Source organism: Nerophis lumbriciformis, linkage group LG29, assembly GCF_033978685.3.
Source record: "Nerophis lumbriciformis linkage group LG29, RoL_Nlum_v2.1, whole genome shotgun sequence".
Classification (NCBI taxonomy): domain Eukaryota; kingdom Metazoa; phylum Chordata; class Actinopteri; order Syngnathiformes; family Syngnathidae; genus Nerophis; species Nerophis lumbriciformis.
The window spans coordinates 2,753,815-2,771,702 of NC_084576.2; the positions used below are offsets into that span (position 1 = coordinate 2,753,815).

The window sequence follows — 17,888 nt, forward strand, 5'->3', positions numbered from 1 at the left end:
AGTCAAAGATCCTCTATATAACAGGAGTGTTGTGTTATTAAATACACTAGTCAAATAACCTCCATATAACAGGAGTTTTGTTATTAAATACACTAGTCAAAGATCCTCTATATAACAGGAGTGTTGTTAATAAATACACTAGTCAAAGATCCTCTATATAGCAGGAGTGTTGAGTTATTAAATACACTAGTCAAAGATCCTCCATATAACAGGAGTCTTGTTATTAAATACACTAGTCAAAGATCATCTATATAACAGGAGTGTTGAGTTATTAAATACACTTGTCAAATATTATTTATATAAATGGAAAGTGTGTTATTAAATACACTAGTCAAAGATCCTCTATATAACAGAAGTGTTGTGTTATTAAATACACGAGTCAAAGATCCTCCATACAACAGGAGTCTTGTTATTAAACACACTAGTCAAAGATCCTCTATATAACAGGAGTGTTGTGTTATTAAATACACTAGTCAAAGATCCTCTAATAACAGGAGTGTTGTGTTATTAAATACACTAGTCTAAGATGCTTCATATAACAGGAGTGTTGTGTTATTAAATACACTAGTCAAAGATCTTCCATATAACAGGTGTCTTGTTATTAAATACACTAGTCTAAGATCCTCTATATAACAGGAGTGTTGTGTTATTAAATACACTAGTCAAATAACCTCCATATCACAGGAGTGTTGTTATTAAATACACAAGTCAAAGATCCTCTATACAACAGGAGCGTTGTCTTAAATGGGTTGTACTTGTATAGCGCTTTTCTACCTTCAAGGTACTCAAAGCGCTTTGACACTACTTCCACATTTACCCATTCACACACACATTCACACACTGATGGAGGGAGCTGCCATGCAAGGCGCTAACCAGCAGCCATCAGGAGCAAGGGTGAAGTGTCTTGCTCAGGACACAACGGACATGACGAGGTTGGTACTAGGTGGGGATTGAACCAGGGACCCTCGGGTCGCGCACGGCCATTCTCCCACTGCGCCACGCCGTCCCTAAATACACTAGTCAAATATCCTCTATATAACAGGAGTGTTGTTTATGAATACACAAGTCAAAGATCCTCTATACAACAAGAGTGTTGTGTTATTAAATACACTAGTCAAAGATCCTCTATATAACAGGAGTGTTGTTATTAAATACACAAGTCAAAGATCCTCTATATAACTGGAGTGTTATATACAGGTAAAAGCCAGTAAATTAGAATATTTTGAAAAACTTGATTTATTTCAGTAATTGCATTCAAAAGGTGTAACTTGTACATTATATTTATTCATTGCACACAGACTGATGCATTCAAATGTTTATTTCATTTAATTTTGATGATTTGAAGTGGCAACAAATGAAAATCCAAAATTCCGTGTGTCACAAAATTAGAATATTACTTAAGGCTAATACAAAAAAGGGATTTTTAGAAATGTTGGCCAACTGAAAAGTATGAAAATGAAAAATATGAGCATGTACAATACTCAATACTTGGTTGGAGCTCCTTTTGCCTCAATTACTGCGTTAATGCGGCGTGGCATGGAGTCGATGAGTTTCTGGCACTGCTCAGGTGTTATGAGAGCCCAGGTTGCTCTGATAGTGGCCTTCAACTCTTCTGCGTTTTTGGGTCTGGCATTCTGCATCTTCCTTTTCACAATACCCCACAGATTTTCTATGGGGCTAAGGTCAGGGGAGTTGGCGGGCCAATTTAGAACAGAAATACCATGGTCCGTAAACCAGGCACGGATAGATTTTGCGCTGTGTGCAGGCGCCAAGTCCTGTTGGAACTTGAAATCTCCATCTCCATAGAGCAGGTCAGCAGCAGGAAGCATGAAGTGCTCTAAAACTTGCTGGTAGACGGCTGCGTTGACCCTGGATCTCAGGAAACAGAGTGGACCGACACCAGCAGATGACATGGCACCCCAAACCATCACTGATGGTGGAAACTTTACACTAGACTTCAGGCAACGTGGATCCTGTGCCTCTCCTGTCTTCCTCCAGACTCTGGGACCTCGATTTCCAAAGGAAATGCAAAATTTGCATGGTTGGGTGATGGTTTGGGGTGCCATGTCATCTGCTGGTGTCGGTCCACTCTGTTTCCTGAGATCCAGGGTCAACGCAGCCGTCTACCAGCAAGTTTTAGAGCACTTCATGCTTCCTGCTGCTGACCTGCTCTATGGAGATGGAGATTTCAAGTTCCAACAGGACTTGGCGCCTGCACACAGCGCAAAATCTACCCGTGCCTGGTTTACGGACCATGGTATTTCTGTTCTAAATTGGCCCGCCAACTCCCCTGACCTTAGCCCCATAGAAAATCTGTGGGGTATTGTGAAAAGGAAGATGCAGAATGCCAGACCCAAAAACGCAGAAGAGTTGAAGGCCACTATCAGAGCAACCTGGGCTCTCATAACACCTGAGCAGTGCCAGAAACTCATCGACTCCATGCCACGCCGCATTAACGCAGTAATTGAGGCAAAAGGAGCTCCAACCAAGTATTGAGTATTGTACATGCTCATATTTTTCATTTTCATACTTTTCAGTTGGCCAACATCTCTAAAAATCCCTTTTTTGTATTAGCCTTAAGTAATATTCTAATTTTGTGACACACGGAATTTTGGATTTTCATTTGTTGCCACTTCAAATCATCAAAATTAAATGAAATAAACATTTGAATGCATCAGTCTGTGTGCAATGAATAAATATAATGTACAAGTTACACCTTTTGAATGCAATTACTGAAATAAATCAAGTTTTTCAAAATATTCTAATTTACTGGCTTTTACCTGTAGATTATAATTAAATATATCCATGTAATAAAGTCAGATACAAAGAAGGCAATAAGCGAAACATCCAACACTTCTCTGTTCTGAAGTCAATGTGTACAGCAGATATGGATCACCTACATCAACTATATGATGTGCCGGAGTGGCTGCGCAGGACATAAAAAAGTACCATATTCATTATTAGTTCAGCTTTTTAGGTTGGCATAACAGAATTATATTGGCATATATTTTTCATGAGTTATTAATGAGCCCCTTCTTAGGCCGTACATTTGGTTAGTTTCTAATCAGCCTGCTAACACATGGTTAATATAAGGATGCTAGATGTTTTAGATCATGGGTGTAAAACTCTGGCCCGCGGGCCAAATTTGGCCCACCGTGTAATTAGGGCCCGCAATGGCCCATTGCAAAAGGACTCCCACAGGGAGTCCTTATGCAATGGGACATAAGGACCTATTGTTATTCTAAGGTTTTATTATTATTATTATTATTATTAGGGCCCGCAATGGGACATAAGGACCTATTGTTATTCTAAGGTTTTATTATTATTCTTTATTCTTCCGCCGCCACAACAAACTGTAATTTGACCCACTTAACATGCTTCAAAACTCACCATATTTGACCCACACATCAGGACCTGCGAAAATTACCTTTTTTAAAAAAAACCGAACCCCACAACTCAAAATTGAGCTCTAGCGCCCCCTAGGAAAAAAAAACTAGACTGCCTATATCTCCCACTAGAAAGATCGGAGAGACATGAAACAAACCTACATACAGGTTTGACTTAGACCTAGTTTTCATAATTGTATATCCTCGGGCAAAAATCAACAGGAAGTTGGCAATTCCCCCTTCAAGACAAAAAAGTACTAAAAACAGTCACTTTTGCCTCTTTGAGCTGTAATTTGACCCCCTTAACACGCTTCAAAACTCACCGAACTCAACGCACACATCAGGACTGGCAAAAATTGCGATCTAATAAAGAAACCTAACCCCAAGTTTAAAAATTGCCCTCTACAGCAATTTTTGAATAAAACTGATAAAAAAAACTGCTCCTCGGAAGAAAAACATTACAAAACTGCCTGTAACTCCCACTGGGAAGGTCGGACAGACATGAAACAAAAACCTCAATGTAGGTCTCACTTAGATCTACATTTCATAAATTGACAACCCCCAGCAAAAATCTACAGGAAGTTTTCTATTCCCCCTTCAAAACAACATTTTTGTTAAAACCGGTCACCTTCCTTCAAAATCTATCTCCTCTGAGCGCGTTTGTCGTTTCGCCTTCAAACTAACACAGGTGAGAGATAAAACCCTTGTGATTAAAAGTATAGATGGGATTTTTAATACCTGCTCCGGTTTTGATTTTATGACCCTTCAAAGACCCGCTGCACTGATGCTCCTGCGGTGCTGTTTTTTTAAGATGGCTGCTCAAAAGCAGGAAGCACCAACGTGCCCACACAATGCAGACAAGGTAGGTACACTAGACAAAAGTCTTGGGACACTTCAGACTACAAGTAGACAAAAGTATTGGGACACTTAGGACTAGCACCTGCCAAATACGCGGGCCCGAACAACGCTGCTTGCAGCTTTAATTTCATTTGGCCCTTGAGGCAATATCAAATTAACATTAGAGCTGGCCCGCCGGTATTATACAGCGGCGGTGCCGCTGTAACACCGCATTCACCGCTAATACTCATACTTGCCAACCCTCCCGATTTTCAGTGCCCCTCTCGAAAGTCTCCCGGGGCAACCATTCTCCCGAATTTCTCCCGATTTCCACCCGGGCAACAATATTGGGGGCGTGCCTTAAAGGCACTGCCTTTAGCGTCCTCTACAACCTGTCGTCACGTCTGATTTTCCTCCATACAAACAGCGTGCCGGGCCCCTGTCACATGATATATGCGGCTTCTACACACACATAAGTGAATGCAAGGCCATACTTGATCAACAGCCATACAGGTCACACTGAGAGTGACCGCATAAACAACTTTAACACTGTTCAAAATATGCGCCACACTGTGAAACCACACCAAACAAGAATGACAAACACATTTCGGGAGAACATCCGCACCGTAACACAACATACGGCTTATTAGTGATTCCCAGAGCCCAAAAAAAGTCTGCGGGCTATAGAGCGTTTTCTATTCGGGCTCCAGTACTATGGAATGCCCTCCCGGTAACAATTAGAGATGCTACCTCAGTAGAAGCATTTAAGTCCCATCTTAAAACTCATTTGTATACTCTAGCCTTTAAATAGCCCCCCTGTTAGACCAGTTGATCTGCCGTTTCTTTTCTTTTCTCCTCTGCTCCCCTTTTCCTTGAGGGGGGTGGGGCACAGGTCCGGTGGCCATGGATGAAGTGCTGGCTGTCCAGAGTCGGGACCCGGGGTGGACCGCTCGCCTGTGCATCGGCAGGGAACATCTCTGCGCTGCTGACCCGTCTCCGCTCGGGATGGTGTCCTGCTGGCCCCACTATGGACTGGACTCTTACTATTATGTTGGATCCACTATGGACTGGACTCTCACAATATTATGTCAGACCCACTCGACATCCATTGCTTTCGGTCTCCCCTAGAGGGGGGGGGGGGTTACCCACATATGCGGTCCTCTCCAAGGTTTCTCATAGTCATTCACATCGACGTCCCACTGGGGTGAGTTTTTCCTTGCCCGTATGTGGGCTTTGTACCGAGGATGTCGTTGTGGCTTGTGCAGCCCTTTGAGACACTTGTGATTTAGGGCTATATAAATAAAGATTGATTGATTGATTGATAAACACAACAGAACAAATACCCAGAAGCCCTTGCAGCACTAACTCTTCCGGGACGCTACAATATACACCCCCGCTACCACCAAACCCCGCCCCCCCCAACCCCGCCCACCTGAGCCCCGATATTAATGAACTAGCATCCCAGAAAAGATGTCAGGTATCTGGCTTGGGCACATCAGATTAGATCAGTGTGTCGCAAACTGAGCAGTTTAAAGTCCTGAATGGTTGATTTATTCATTGTTATTTTATTTTCAAATGTATTAGCCTGTGGAAAAAGTTAATGTTGATAGATACCTCAGAAGGCTGCAAATAGAAAAGAGGCATTTTTTATTTACATTTTATTTAATATACCATTGATGTTTTTTCGTTTGTTTTTTGAAAGTTGATTTTGCACTATTAAGTTATATAAGCGTTTCTTGTTCCATATTCAGTGTTAAAGCAAATCAGAGTAGCAAACTGAGCAATAATTAACGTTTTATTCATGCACTTTCTCTTGCTACTTCAAGGCTTGAATGTTTGATTCATTCATTATTGTTATTTTTATCAATAGATCATTATTGTTATCATTATCAATAGTAGCCTCTCTTCTGGAATAGTTCCAGTAGAGTTTAAACATGCAGTGGTACCACCTCTACTTAAAAAACCCAGCCTCGACCCCTCTCTCCTCTCTAACCTCAGACCTATCTCTAATCTTCCATACATTTCCAAAATATTAGAGAAGGTTGTCTACAGTCAGTTGTTGCCCTTCTTAGAGGATAATGGTATCACTGAGCTGTTCCAGTCCGGTTTTAAAGCCCTCCACAGCACAGAGTCAGCGCTTCTAAAAGTTTTTAACGATATCCTCCTGTCCACTGATTCTGGTAAATATGTTGTCCTGGTGCTTTTAGATCTGTCTGCTGCGTTCCACACCGTCGACCACGCCACCTTAATCACTCGTCTTGAGAACTGTGTGGGCATTAAGGGCGTCGCCCTCAACTGGTTCCGGTCGTACCTAACCGACAGGAGTTTTTGTGTAAAAGTAGACAGTTTTATGTCGTCCACAGCTCCTTTACCACATGGGGTCCCCCAGGGCTCAATCCTTGCCCCAATTTTATTTGCGCTTTACCTTCTCCCCCTTGGTTCTATTTTTAGGAAGTACAGTATTGCATTTCATTTTTATGCCGACGATTGCCAGATTTATTTTCCCATGGCACAAAATAACACGGTTCAACGTCTTATTGACTGCCTGCACGACATCAAAGTCTGGCTTTCAGCTAACTTCCTGAGCCTAAATGAAGATAAAACAGAAGTTATGTTGTTCGGTCCAAGTCGCTCTCCCTCCCCCAACGTTGACCTCGGCACTCTGACCCCGTATCTCAGCGACTCTGTCACAAACCTGGGGGTAAAGTTTGACTCGGATTTTAAATTCGAAAAACAAATCAGCAGCGTCGTTCAAAAAAGCTTTTATCAATCACGCCAAATAGCGAAAGTGAAACCGCTTCTATCAAGACATGATCTTGAGAAATTAATCCACGCTTTTATCTCGACTCGTCTTGATTATTGTAATGCCCTGTATGTTGGCATTAGCCAGGCCTCCCTCGCCCGCCTGCAGCTCGTGCAGAACTCTGCTGCTCGTCTGCTAACACAGACCCGCAGACGTGAGCACATCACCCCTATTTTAGCGTCCCTTCACTGGCTCCCTGTGCGTTACCGAATACATTTTAAACTCCTTTTATTTGTTTTTAAATGTCTAAACAACCTCGCGCCAACCTATCTCTCCGACCTCCTTCAGCCTTACTGCCCCACCCGATCCTTAAGATCAGCCGATCAGCTGCTGTTGACGGTCCCCGACACAAGGCTGAAGCTTAGAGGTGACAGAGCTTTCGCCGTTGCTGCTCCCAAGCTCTGGAACGACCTACCCCTGAGTGTTAGACAAGCCTCCTCTCTTCCTGTTTTTAAATCTCTCTTAAAAACATACTTTTATTCCATGGCTTTTAACACTGAGTGATATCCATCCTGCAATGGCGCCCCATAATACACCTGCTGTGATCCTGTTTTTATGTTTTTATTAATTCTATTTTAATTTTTTTTTTTTTTTTTATCGTGTTCTGTTTGTGTTGTGTTGTGTTTGCTCGGTACTCGTTTTATCTTTTAACCTGCTCATTGTACAGCACTTTGGCTACCCCTGTGGTAAATTTTAAATGTGCTCTATAAATAAAGTTGATTTGATTTGATTTGATTTTATTGTCAAATGTATTATTAGCCTGTGGAAAAGGTTTATTTTGATATTTACCTCAGAAGGCTGCAAATAGAAAAGAGGCATTCAATTTTTATTTAGATTTTTTTTGATATGACATTGATATTTTGGAATTGTTATTATTATTATTTGAAACTCGATTTTGCATGTCACTATAAAGTTATATAAGCCTTGCTTGTTCAATATTCAATGCAAAACTTGTTCGGGTCCCTATTAAAAGGTGAATTTGTTCAACCTTGGCCCGCGGCTTTGTTCAGTTTTACATTTTGGCCCACTCTGTATTTGAGTTTGACACCCCTGTTTTAGATGAAAGGTTATACTCACTGAAAGCCATTGTCTCTGCCCGTCAATAACTGCATCCAGCCCCTTGAGTCTGTTGCTCTTCAACGTGGATAACTTCCCGTAGGCCACAAACTCATTGAGGAAAAGCTTGGTGCCGATCAGCTCGGCTACGGTGAAGCTCTCCTCGTACGGGATTCCCATCATGAAGGCCACGGGCATGAAGATGTATGAGCAGAATAACTGCAAGGTAAAAAGTGGCGATCAGGAAGTGTTCGGATGACAATGTCACTGTAAAAGGTACCTGAAAGGTGACATCAGGATAGCCCACCATCGCTCCCAGCCATCTCAGAGCCTCGTTAATGAAGCCCAGGATGGCGAGAAAGGCGATGATGTTTGCTGCGATGTTGGCCACCAGGCCTATGGATGCTGAAGCTCCACTGCTGGCCGCCTCAAGGATGTTCTGCTCATCTCTGCCGAGTGTGGACGGGGAGAAATATGAGCCGAATGAGGACAACAATGAAGAAATATCTTCCATAAAAAAGGTATACACACCCACAAGATACTTCAACATTCTTCTCTGACTTGAAGGGGCTCTCTTCTGTCTCTGGGTAAGACAGCTTGGACATGGCCAACGCACATGGAGCAGCCATAACTGAGGCTGATATCAAGGAGGACGCATCGATCTGCAACATACAGTACAGTAGGATATCATATATATATATATATATATATATATATATATATATATATATATATATATATATATATATATGTATGTGTGGGAAAAAAATCACAAGACTATTTCATCTCTACAGGCCTGTTTCATGAGGGGGGGTACCCTCAATCGTCAGGAGATTTTAATGGGAGCATTCGCATACCATGGTTTATATAGGGCACAGAGTGGGTGGGTACAGGCTGGCCTAGGGGCGTGGTGATTGGCTCATGTGTTACCTAGGAGGTGTTTCCGTCTATGGCGGCATGTTGTTACAATTTCGCTGCGCTTGTTGAGGGATGACAGGTCTGGACGGTAAATAATAAACAGCTTCTCTTTCAAGCATAGGTTGCATCTTTTATTACCACTATTGTAAGGTGTGCTGGATGCAAGAATTTGCCATGTTATTGAATATTCAACATTATTGTCTTTGAGGTCCCAAATGTGTTTGCTGAGTTCTGTGGTATTTCGCAGGTTTTTGTTCCTGAAAGAAGCCTTGTGATTGTTCCATCTGGTTTTGAATTCACCCTCGGTTAATCCTACATATGTGTCGGATGTGTTAATGTCCTTGCGTATTACCTTAGATTGGTAGACAACTGATGTTTGTAAGCACCCCCCGTTGAGGGGGCAATCAGGTTTCTTTCGACAGTTACATGCTTTGTTGGTTTTGGAGTCGCTCTGACTGGGGGTCGACGGCTCATTTGCAATTGTTTTGTTGTGGTTTGAGATGATTTGTCGTATATTGTTCATGCAGCTGTAGCTCAATTTAATGTTGTTCTTGTTGAATACTTTTCTTAGGGTGTTGTCTTTGGGAAAGTGTTTGTCAATCAGATTGAGGAATTTGTGTCCAATGTTCGTTGAGACGTTTTTGCTGTATGGGGGGTTGTACCAGATGATGTTGTTTCGTTTTCTGTTCTTTTTTGGCTGGTTTCCTGGCGTGGGTTCATAGGTGAGGGTGAAATTGTATCCGCTTTCATCAAGGGCTTTTTGGTACGGGGGGGTTGCTTGGTCAAATTCAGCTTTGCTAGATGACAGCATCGATAGCCTTTTATTGATTCCGGTAGGTATTCTTTTCGTGGTGGTGGGTGGATGGTTGCTGTCATGGTGCACGTATTGGAGTGTTGTGTTGGGTTTCGTGAATGGTTGGCAAACACATTTGGGACCTCAAAGACAATAATGTTGAATATTCAATAACATGGCAAATTCTTGCATCCAGCACACCTTACAATAGTGGTAATAAAAGATGCAACCTATGCTTGAAAGAGAAGCTGTTTATTATTTACCGTCCAGACCTGTCATCCCTCAACAAGCGCAGCGAAATTGTAACAACATGCCGCCATAGACGGAAACACCTCCTAGGTAACACATGAGCCAATCACCACGCCCCTAGGCCAGCCTGTACCCACCCACTCTGTGCCCTATATAAACCATGGTATGCGAATGCTCCCATTAAAATCTCCTGACGATTGAGGGTACCCCCCCTCATGAAACAGGCCTGTAGAGATGAAATAGTCTTGTGATTTTTTTCCCCACACATACATATATTGCGCTCTACTACGGTATCGAGCACTATTTTTTGGATAACCTTATTAAGACATATATATATATATATATATATATATATATATATATATATATATATATATATATATATATATATATATATATATATATATATATATATATATATATATATATATATACAAACCCCGTTTCCATATGAGTTGGGAAATTGTGTTAGATATAAATATAAACGGAATACAATGATTTGCAAATCCTTTTCAACCCATATTCAGTTGAATATGCTACAAAGACAACATATTTGATGTTCAAACTCATAAACTTTTTTTTTGCAAATAATAATTAACTTAGAATTTCATGGCTGCAACACGTGCCAAAGTAGTTGGGAAAGGGCATGTTCACCACTGTGTTACATCACCTTTTCTTTTAACAACACTCAATAAACGATTGGGAACTGAGGAAACTAATTGTTGAAGCTTTGAAAGTGGAATTCTTTCCCATTCTTGTTTTATGTAGAGCTTCAGTCGTTCAACAGTCCGGGGTCTCCGCTGTCGTATTTTACGCTTCATAATGCGCCACACATTTTCGATGGGAGACAGGTCTGGACTGCAGGCGGTCCAGGAAAGTACCCACACTCTTTTTTTACGAAGCCACGCTGTTGTAACACATGCTGAATGTGGCTTGGCATTGTCTTGCTGAAATAAGCAGGGGCGTCCATGAAAAAGACGGCGCTTAGATGGCAGCATATGTTGTTCAAAACCAGTATGTACCTTTCAGCATTAATGGTGCCTTCACAGATGTGTAAGTTACCCATCCCTTGGGCACTAATGCACCCCCATACCATCACAGATGCTGGCTTTTGAACTTTGCATCGAGAACAGTCTGGATGGTTCGCTTCCCCTTTGGTCCAGATGACACGATGTCGAATATTTCCCAAAACAATTTGAAATGTGGACTCGTCAGACCACAGAACACTTTTCCACTTTGCATGAGTCCATCTTAGATGATCTCGGGCCCAGAGAAGCCGGCGGCGTTTCTGGATGTTGTTGATAAATGGCTTTCGCTTTGCATAGTAGAGCTTTAACTTGCACTTACAGATGTAGCGACTAACTGTATTTAGTGACAGTGGTTTTCTGAAGTGTTCCTGAGCCCATGTGGTGATATCCTTTAGAGATTGATGTCGGTTTTTGATACAGTGCCGTCTGAGGGATCGAAGGTCACGGTCATTCAATGTTGGTTTCCGGCCATGCCGCTTACGTGGAGTGATTTCTCCAGATTCTCTGAACCTTTTGATGATATTATGGACCGTAGATGTTGAAATCCCTAAATTTCTTGCAATTGCACTTTGAGAAACGTTGTTCTTAAACTGTTTGACTATTTGCTCACGCAGTTGTGGACAAAGGGGTGTACCTCGCCCCATCCTTTCTTGTGAAAGACTGAGCATTTTTTAGGAAGCTGTTTTTATACCCAATCATGGCACCCACCTGTTCCCAATTAGCCTGCACACCTGTGGGATGTTCCAAATAAGTGTTTGATGAGCATTCCTCAACTTTATCAGTATTTATTGCCACCTTTCCCAACTTCTTTGTCAAGAGTTGCTGGCATCAAATTCTAAAGTTAATTATTATTTGCAAAAAAAAAAAAAAAGGTTTATCAGTTTGAACATCAAATATATTCAACTGAATATGGGTTGAAAAGGATTTGCAAATCATTGTATTCCGTTTATATTTACATCTAACACAATTTCCCAACTCATATGGAAACGGGGTTTGTATATATAAATATGTATATATACACACACATGCACACATACATATGTCAGACTATCTGAACAAAACATCCACATGTTAGCTTTATGGAATATAGGCAACAAGGCTGATAAATGGAATATCTAGTAATATATTTCATAATAATTTATTGATTATTATTTTTGCACTCTGCCAAAGCCAATAAGAAACAAAAATGGCCACACTTCAGACACAGCCAATGTCCCATGCTAATTTTATGCCATTTTTAATCTTCTGGCTATTTTAGCTATGTCGAATGAATAGAAGTAAAATTTACCAGAGGATATTTATTTTAAATATTTCATAATTGCTCAAATTTACCTGAAATGACTACGCTACCCAAAAGCCGACATATTTCCCATTGAAAAGTATTGAAAAAGGCTTTTTTTGATCATCCCCCATTTATTTGAACATAACTAATACTATAATGTGAACATTTGGACACAAGCTGTGTGATGTCACGGGCAGCTCTTGTATTGGGCATCTACATCAACTCTATGATTTGCCTGAGAAGCTGGACAGGACAAAAAAAAGAAAAAAGTATTGCATTTTGGGATGTGTAGTATCCCTAGTGTGTGTGTTTACAGTATACTAAACAGAGTTTAAATCACTTAGAAATACTTCCAAATGAAGATGCACTTAAATTGCTCGGCAAGGCTAGAGTACAATGTTAGAGATCATCAAAAATGATCAAATGCATTGCTACTAACCAGAGGTGTGGACTCGAGTCACATGACTTGGACTCGAGTCAGACTCGAGTCATGAATTTGATGACTTTAGACTCGACTTGACAAAATGTAAAGAGACTTGCAACTCGACTTAGACTTTAACATCAATGACTTGTGACTTCACTTGGACTTGAGCCTTTTGAATTGACATGACTTGACATGACTTGCTACTTTCCCCAAAACCCAAAGATGAAAAAGTTATTCGGGAGCGCTCCGTATTTTTCATTGTGTACTTGTCTGTCAGCGTTGCGTGTGTCAGCTGGTGTGGTCTCAGTACAACAGCCAATCAAATTAGATCTACTTTGTTTTCATCACACAGCATTCATCCAATCAAATTGCAGGACAACCAACGAAGAAGACATGTCCAAACCACACGCCAGTGAACAAAAAATGATACCTAAAATAATTTTATTTGGGTATAAAAATTACGAGGTGGTCAACACAAAACGGTTTGCAGTATGCAACACATGCGGTTCGAAAATTACTGATGGAGAGGCAACAACTTCCAACTTCGTCCGGCATTTGAAGTTGCACAAAGAAGGGTAAGTTTTGAATGTAAGTTAACGTTTATTGGCTAAGTAACGTGACTTTTATTTGCTGTGTAGTTAAATCAGTGAGGCTGTAAACTCACTGCTAACGTTATAACGTTATTGCAAACACGGGAATCTGTTGCAGTTCACTACCTTATTCATACTTTTTGTTCAGTGATTTTTTTTAAGCAGGGTTACGTTAGTCAATATATCACACGTAACGTTAGACGGCGGTCAGCAGCACCGCGTATTTTAGCCACCTAAAAAAAGACAAAAATAGTAAAATAAAGGTCAGTTAAAATGTATACTACATTATGAATATGTGTACCGTTTTAGCTAGCTTTCTGACATACTGTTGGTTGTTTACCTCAGTGGTCCCCAACCACCGGGCCGCGGCCCGGTACTGGTCCGTGGATCGATTGGTATCGGGCCGCACAAGAAATAATTTTTTTAAATTTTCTTTTTTTTAATTAAATCAACATAAAAAACACAAGATACACTTACAAGTAGTGCACCAACCCAAAATAACTCTCTCCCCCCTTTTGTTCTGGGCATTGAACATGAAGACTCTTCCTTCACTGTTCCGAGTGGCCATGAGAGTCTTGGCAGTGCCTGCCTCCAGTGCTCCAGTGGAGCGAGTTTTCAGCCATGGTGGCATCATACTACGCCCCCATCGTGCACAAATGACTGACAGACTCTTGGCTAATTTGGTCTTTTGCAAATGCAACGCAGCATAGGGCCCTGACATATAAAAAGTACAACTTTTTTGTTATGTTCACGTATATGTCATGTTTTTTCAATGTTAACACTTTTGTACAAATAAGTACATTTGCACTTTATTTTTCAATGTGTTTGTTCTGTAAAGGAATGAGTTAATGTTTAAAATGACTGGTTAATAGTGCTATTATAAAGTGCAATGTCAGCACAATTTTCTTTCCAGCAATTTAAAATGCACTTGTTTTAATAAATAAATACAGCGTTTGAAAAGCATACACAATCCGTGTTAATATATTAGTCTGTGGTTAAAAGGACTTGAAAGGACTCGAAACTCAAAATGCAGGACTTAGGACTTGACTTGAGACTTTCCAGTCTTGACTTTGGACTTGACTCGGGGCTTGCCTGTCTTGACTCGGGACTTGACTCGGACTTGAGGGCAAAGACTTGAGACTTACTTGTGACTTGCAAAACAATGACTTGGTCCCACCTCTGCTACTAACTAGAAATGGGTACCTTTCACAGTTTAATTGATACGGTACCTGGGAATTGGTAAATGCAACGGTACCCATTTTTTGGTACTTTTGTGCGTGTCCATGAGGTAAATGTTCATTTGTTTAATAATAAAAATCTAGGAAAAAATACTGAACATTTTGCTGATAATGCTAACTGTTTTGTACAGTTGTTAGAGCTTGTTTTCTTACATTATCATTAGCAAGTATGCATTCATTTGACTTTGGCTTAGGTGTGTTGTCGTAGTCAGGAAGTAGCATTTGCCATGAAAATGAATGTGCTTGTCTTGTCTTTTGTTGTGTCCTACAAAGTGTTTATACTGTAAGTCTCGTATGTATTACACACCAGCTGTTTGATTGTAGCAAGCATCTAAGGCCATGTCTACACTAAGTCGTTTAACCCCTTAAACCAGGGGTCGGCAACCTTTACCACTCAAAGAGACATTTTGACCCGTTTCACAAATTCAAGAAAACAATGGGAATCACAAAACTCTTTTGAAATTTAAAATGAAATAACACTGCATACAAAGTTTTTTTTTGCTTTGTGCTATGTATAAACCAAACACGCGGCCCGCGAGACGTTATTTACGGCCCGCACCTAATATGAACATTTAATGTTAGTGCGGCCCGCAAGTTTTATGTGAACGGCGCTTGACAGTGTCAAACTTGCCAACCCTCCCGATTTTTCCGGGAGACTCCCGAAATTCAGGGCTACTATTCTATCGAAAGTCTGCTGATTTTCACCCAAACAACAATAATAAGAGCGTGCCGTGATAGCACTACCTTTAACGCCCTCTACAATCTGTATTAACAGCGTGCCAGCCCAGTTACATGTTGCATGAGGTTTCTGCAGACACACATAAGTGACTGCAAGGCATACTTGGTCAACAGCCATACAGGTCACACTGAGGGTGGCCGTATGAAACAACTTTAACACTGTTAAAAATATGCGCCACACTGTGAACCCACACCAAAAAAAGAATGACAAACACATTTCGGGAGAACATCCGTACCGTAACACAACAGAACAAATACCCAGAATCCCTTGTATCCCTAACTCTTCCGGGCTACATTATACACTCCCGCTACCATCAAAACCCCCCCTCCCTCCGTGCGTCGGTTGAGGTGGGCAGGGTTGGGGGGGGGGGCGGGGTTTGTTGGTAGCGGGGGTGTATAATGTAGCCCGCTTCAGTAGAAGCATTTAAGTCCCATCTTAAAACTCATTTGTATACTCTAGCCTTTAAATAGCCCCCCTGTTAGACCAGTTGATCTGCCGTTTCTTTTCTTTTCTCCTCTGCTCCCCTTTTCCTTGAGGAGGGGGGGCACAGGTCCGGTGGCCATGGATGAAGTGCTGGCTGTCCAGAGTCGGGACCCGGGGTGGACCGCTCGCCTGTGCATCGGCAGGGAACATCTCTGCGCTGCTGACCCGTCTCCGCTCGGGATGGTGTCCTGCTGGCCCCACTATGGACTGGACTCTTACTATTATGTTGGATCCACTATGGACTGGACTCTCACAATATTATGTCAGACCCACTCGACATCCATTGCTTTCGGTCTCCCCTAGAGGGGGGGGGGTTACCCACATATGCGGTCCTCTCCAAGGTTTCTCATAGTCATTCACATCGACGTCCCACTGGGGTGAGTTTTTCCTTGCCCGTATGTGGGCTTTGTACCGAGGATGTCGTTGTGGCTTGTGCAGCCCTTTGAGACACTTGTGATTTAGGGCTATATAAATAAAGATTGATTGATTGATTGATTGAAGAGTTAGGGCTGCATGGGATTCTGGGTATTTGTTCTGTTGTGTTTATGTTGTGTTACGGTGCGGATGTTCTCCCGAAATGCGTTTGTCATTCTTGTTTGGTGTGGGTTCACAGTGTGTCGCATATTAGTAACAGTGTTAAAGTTGTTTTATACGGCCACCCTCAGTGTGAACTGTATGGCTGTTGACTAAGTATGCCTTGCAGTCACTTGGGTGTGCTGGGCGGAGCCCGCATACAACATGTAATTGTGCCGGCACGCAGTGTAAAGTCTGACGCTGAAGGTACTGCCATCATGGCACGCCCTCGATATTGTTGCCCGGGTGAAAATCGGAGAATAGTTGCCCCGGGAGGTTTTCGGGAGAGGCACTGAAATTCGGAAGTCTCCCGGAAAAATCGGGAGGGTCAGCAAGTATGCAGCTGAGCCGCATCAGAGTGATCAAAGAGCCGCAGGTTGCCGACCCCTGCCTTAAACGAATCATTATTTAGCCTAAGCCCCGTTTCAGCCACACTAAACCATCGTTTAAGGTCCCCCTCCTCGGACAAATTTTTACACGGGTAAGTCAGCCGTGTAATTCTTGAATCTCCGGCACTTAGCTTTGTATGGACTCATTGATCGTTTACAAAGTGAGTTCGGAGAGGAAGTGACGCCAGAAAGACCTCGCCCACACAGGAAGTGACGTCAGAAAGAACACGCCACATCCCACTTCATAATAAAGCTCGGAGCTAACCACTGCAAATATGAAGGCGAGTCATCCAGACATACCCGTGTTTCTCCTTCTTCTACATGTACAGACGCTTGTGGAAATCACACATGAATACCTTAAGAGAAAGCGATTGCAGCTATTTGGGATACAACACTTCTCAGACGGCAAGATGACTTTCCAATGTCCGGCCGGGTCAGCTGTGTTTCAACTCAGCGAAAAACTTTGTCCATTTGTCGAAGGAGAGACAACGAGAATGCGAGCTCCCGTGGATGTGATAAAAAAGGTAGCGTGTGCTTTGTACTACCTGGCCGTCACGGAAAACAGCGAATGCATTTGGACTGGCAAAGCAGACTGTATCAGTTATTGTCCACCATGTATGTCGCGGACTCGACATCTAGGTCCAGAGTATATAAAGTCACCAAAAAGGAATGGACAATGAAGGTGAAGGCAAAAGAGTGAGGAGTGTCCTGACCAGATATCTAGATCCCGAGATTGATTGATGTTAAATGCTCTTTATCACATTGTTTACGTGTCTAATAAAGATTTGGTTAATTTATGATGTCTCAGGTGTGATTCACTACAATAGGGCCCCACAGCACACTGGATTCCAGTTAATTGAAATACCACAACACTGGATGTTGTTCAGATAAGTTACATTTAAGAACATGCACACAAAGCATCACTGGAGGTGACTATGATGTCCGCATTTTCCGCGCATGCGTACTAGATCGCGTTGCGCCGGCGGACGGAGGGGGCCGGGGGTCTTAAACGGTGGCATTGTTGTGTGTGGACACGGATAAGGTTAGGTGTGATTTACCCTGGATAACCTTATACGGCTTAGTGTAAACGGGGCCTTAGT

At 42.0% G+C, this 17,888-nt stretch overlaps 1 protein-coding gene across 3 annotated transcripts in view; it reads right to left on the reverse strand.

The window, feature by feature from the left end:
- slc28a1 (solute carrier family 28 member 1) overlaps positions 1-17,888 on the reverse strand; it is a 72,037-nt gene that overhangs the window by 17,125 nt on the left and 37,024 nt on the right. For all 3 annotated transcript variants that reach the window (XR_009810520.1, XM_061925222.2, XM_061925223.2), the window contains exons 12-14: positions 8,614-8,744; positions 8,363-8,531; positions 8,104-8,301 (exon numbers count right to left, since the gene is read on the reverse strand). Coding sequence is in view for 2 of the 3 variants with exons in the window: in XM_061925222.2 (XP_061781206.1) it covers positions 8,104-8,301; positions 8,363-8,531; positions 8,614-8,744 (498 nt within the window). In the remaining variant the exon portion in view is untranslated. The remainder of the gene's footprint in view (positions 1-8,103; positions 8,302-8,362; positions 8,532-8,613; positions 8,745-17,888) is intronic.